The 3,172-nt window shown below is 41.1% G+C and overlaps 1 protein-coding gene across 1 annotated transcript; it reads right to left on the minus strand.

Moving 5' to 3' along the window:
* Positions 1 to 739: 739 nt before the first annotated feature.
* LOC107551710 (prostaglandin E2 receptor EP4 subtype-like) lies at positions 740 to 2,874 on the minus strand. Its single transcript, XM_016233427.1, has 2 exons — positions 1,990 to 2,874; positions 740 to 1,333 (listed from the first exon to the last, which is right to left on the minus strand). Exons 1-2 carry the CDS (start codon positions 2,872 to 2,874, stop codon positions 740 to 742), a joined length of 1,479 nt encoding a protein of 492 aa, XP_016088913.1.
* Positions 2,875 to 3,172: the final 298 nt, after the last annotated feature.

The following is a 3,172-nucleotide window of genomic DNA, read 5'->3' on the forward strand; positions in this document are numbered from 1 at the left end:
CCTCTTAAACCAAACGTTTGTCTAGTAAAACATTTTACGCAACTTATTCCACTAAATTGAGAAGATTGTTCAAAATGTTCAAATAAGAATCTCTTCTCTCATTTTTATTTTGCTAGGTTACTTATACTTTTTTAAAACTTAAATAAATTTTTAAGTTGTACTATTAATATTACTTTTTTTCACTCTTCACCTTTAAATATCTCAAATTGTCTTGAATGTTTTCAGGTTTGTCTGGACTTGCATTAAAATACATTAAAATAGTACTAAATACAACATTATTTAAGATGAGTTCTTTCATAAATATCATTGTTGTTAGTCACTAATTCAGATGAATCAGAGTATTGGGATATTAAAAATATTTATATATAATGCACCAAAGCTTAGTTATCATCATGAATTGTTAGTGTTTGTTGGTCAGTTGTACTCTTGCATGTGATGAAAATAAATTGCACCTTTAATTATTATTCACAGTTTTACAAGTCACGGTCAAGTACAACCCAGCATGCAGCATGGCACAGCACAGTGGAAGGAAGCAACATATCCATAACCACACATTAAACAAAACAGAGACATACAAGTGTCTCTCTCCTCTTATGATTTAATCCAAAAATTGGATCATTCCAGATCAAAACTAAGCAAATTCACAGAATTATTTGTGAATGTAAACTAACACAGAAAAGAGAAAAAGTATTTTTTTCCTCACAGTGCTTTACAGAATAAATCTAGATTGGCATCTAGGTCACTGTCTCAAGCACTTTTCTGATACACATGAACTTGGTGTACTGAAAGTGCAAGTTACTATTTCAGCTTTAGTTTCTAATATTTGAGTGGCTGGTAGTGCCACAACAGTCTTGGAGAGGAGTTTGGGGCTTGATGCTCCTTCATCTTCATCAAACCCCATGACACAGTTCTGCTCAATGCTGAAAGGATGAAACTCAGCCAGAGCTGTATCAAAGTCCCATGCCTGGCGAAGGGTTAAGTCCATATAAGATTTAGTGTTCGTGCTGGTCTGTTTACCCATGTAATTTCTACAAATGGCCGTGCGCAACGACACGTAGCTTGTGCAATTGCTTTGAGCAAATGACTGAGGTGAGTGCTGAGCGTCCATCCAACCCAAAACACGACTATGATCCCCTTTCCTAAGTCCGATAGTACGCTTGAGTCGCATACAGCCTTTGGTTAATAAGTTTTTCCTGCACAGAATATACACCCATGGATCCAGGATAGGGTTGAAGGCGGCGAATCTAATGGCCAGGAGATCACTGCGATAGTCTGGACTTCTGCCTGATGATATGTAAGCCGGATCATACAGCTGGTTGATGAAAATGCGCACCTGTTAAGATGAAAAAAAAAATTCAAGGCAATTACAATTAGAAAAGTTCACAACTCTTTGAAATTAATATGGATTTACAGTGTCCATATTACACATTATACATGTACTGAATGTATATAACCTACATGTCATGTAATGATTGTGAAAGCACTAAAACATTTTTCTTGCACCTTTTTTTTCAATCATAATTTCTTTTTAGCTATGCATATCAAATTTTCTTCAGACTAATTATTATGTTTAATAGCTTAATAGATCCAGACCTGAATGAATGAATGAATATGTCATTTACAAATAAATAAAAAATACAAATAAATAAATAAATACACATCTGATAAACAACACGAGTTCACCTGCTCATATAATTCTTGATATAATTAAGTCTGATTTGGCTTGATTGGAGACTCCATTGGAGCACTAACTAATGAACTAATGATGACGAGACTAATGAAGTCAGTAATTCATTACTAGAAATGTAAAGGGCTGACATGGTGGTTTGATGCCTAAATAACTGTCACGGTTGTGAGGTAAGCACCTCGTGTTGACTGGCAGGATTAGATGAACAAACTCCGTTGGTATAGCGCTTATTCATAAATAATACGAATTACACAAGAACAAATCAAATGAACCACTGTCCACTATAGGACTGAAGAACTCACCACTAAAGGGATGGAGCATATCAGGAACACGATGGTCATGAAAATTAACAGCCAGAACATCTGGATCTCCGCTGCAGATGTTGATTTGAATCTGCGACTGGAGCCTGTGTGTCCGGATATCTCTGCCCTCACCATGCGACTCATTTTACTCATCCCGACCAGTGAACGACACACGGCGAAATTACACAGGACGGTAACGGCGATTAACAGCAGCATGAAACCTCCATACAGAAACGTGTACGAGGCGCCGACGGAGTCCATGGCGCGCCAGTCCAAGAAGCACCAAGTTCCGGGAAAGTGTCTCGTGTGCTTTCCAAAACCAAAACTGGGCATGATGCACAGCACGATATTGGCCAGGTAAGTCGCCATCAGCGCGAACCGAGCCGTGGTCCGGTCCACATGCTGCGAGTAGAAGTACGCTTGGTTTATGGCTAGATATCTCTCCACTGACATTGCGCACAGAATAGACATGCCAGCCGAACCGAAGAACAGCATGGAGAAGGAGAAGAAATGGCACAGGAGCGCTCCGCCCGGCCACCTGCCCGCGATATATGTGGCGATGACCACCGGACTGGTGAAACAGGTGCCCAGCAGGTCCGTGACAGCCATCCCACACACCAGAGTGTAGAAGGTGGTCTCCTTCTGCTCTTTTTTGGAGATGCAAAGCACCACGATCGCCACGAGGTTTCCGAGGACCCCGACGCCAAACATAGTGGCAGAAGTGATGAGAGAGCGATAGTCCAGATTCAGAGACGAGCTGTTGGCGAAAGGCACAAGAACTTCTGACACATTCAAACTCCCGTTCAGCAGAGAATCATTCATTTCTGATAGGTTGACAAGTGCTAGTGGTTCCACAAACTGAAAGTCGACTCCTCGCTTTTCCATAGAGAACAAACTGGTGGTTTACCTATTAAGTTTACTCGCATCTCTCTGTGGCCTTGACTGGACTCACAGGTGTCACTGCTTTTATATAGAAGCCCACAGTTCCTCTTCCCACTGTGTGATGTCAGCGTTGAAGAGTGACGTCATTTGCAAGCCCATGCAGCCAGTGCTTAATTTGTAAATTGCGAGGTCCCGGAACAAAGTGGGGTGACGGATCCGGCATGATTAGAGGAGGGAGAGGTAACGGAGCATTCGCGCAATGGAGGACCAGCTTACGTGATTACAGCGTGCACCTGAAAAG

This window comes from Sinocyclocheilus grahami, unplaced genomic scaffold (assembly GCF_001515645.1).
Source record: "Sinocyclocheilus grahami isolate Dianchi unplaced genomic scaffold, SAMN03320097.WGS_v1.1 scaffold430.1, whole genome shotgun sequence".
Classification (NCBI taxonomy): Eukaryota; Metazoa; Chordata; class Actinopteri; order Cypriniformes; family Cyprinidae; genus Sinocyclocheilus; species Sinocyclocheilus grahami.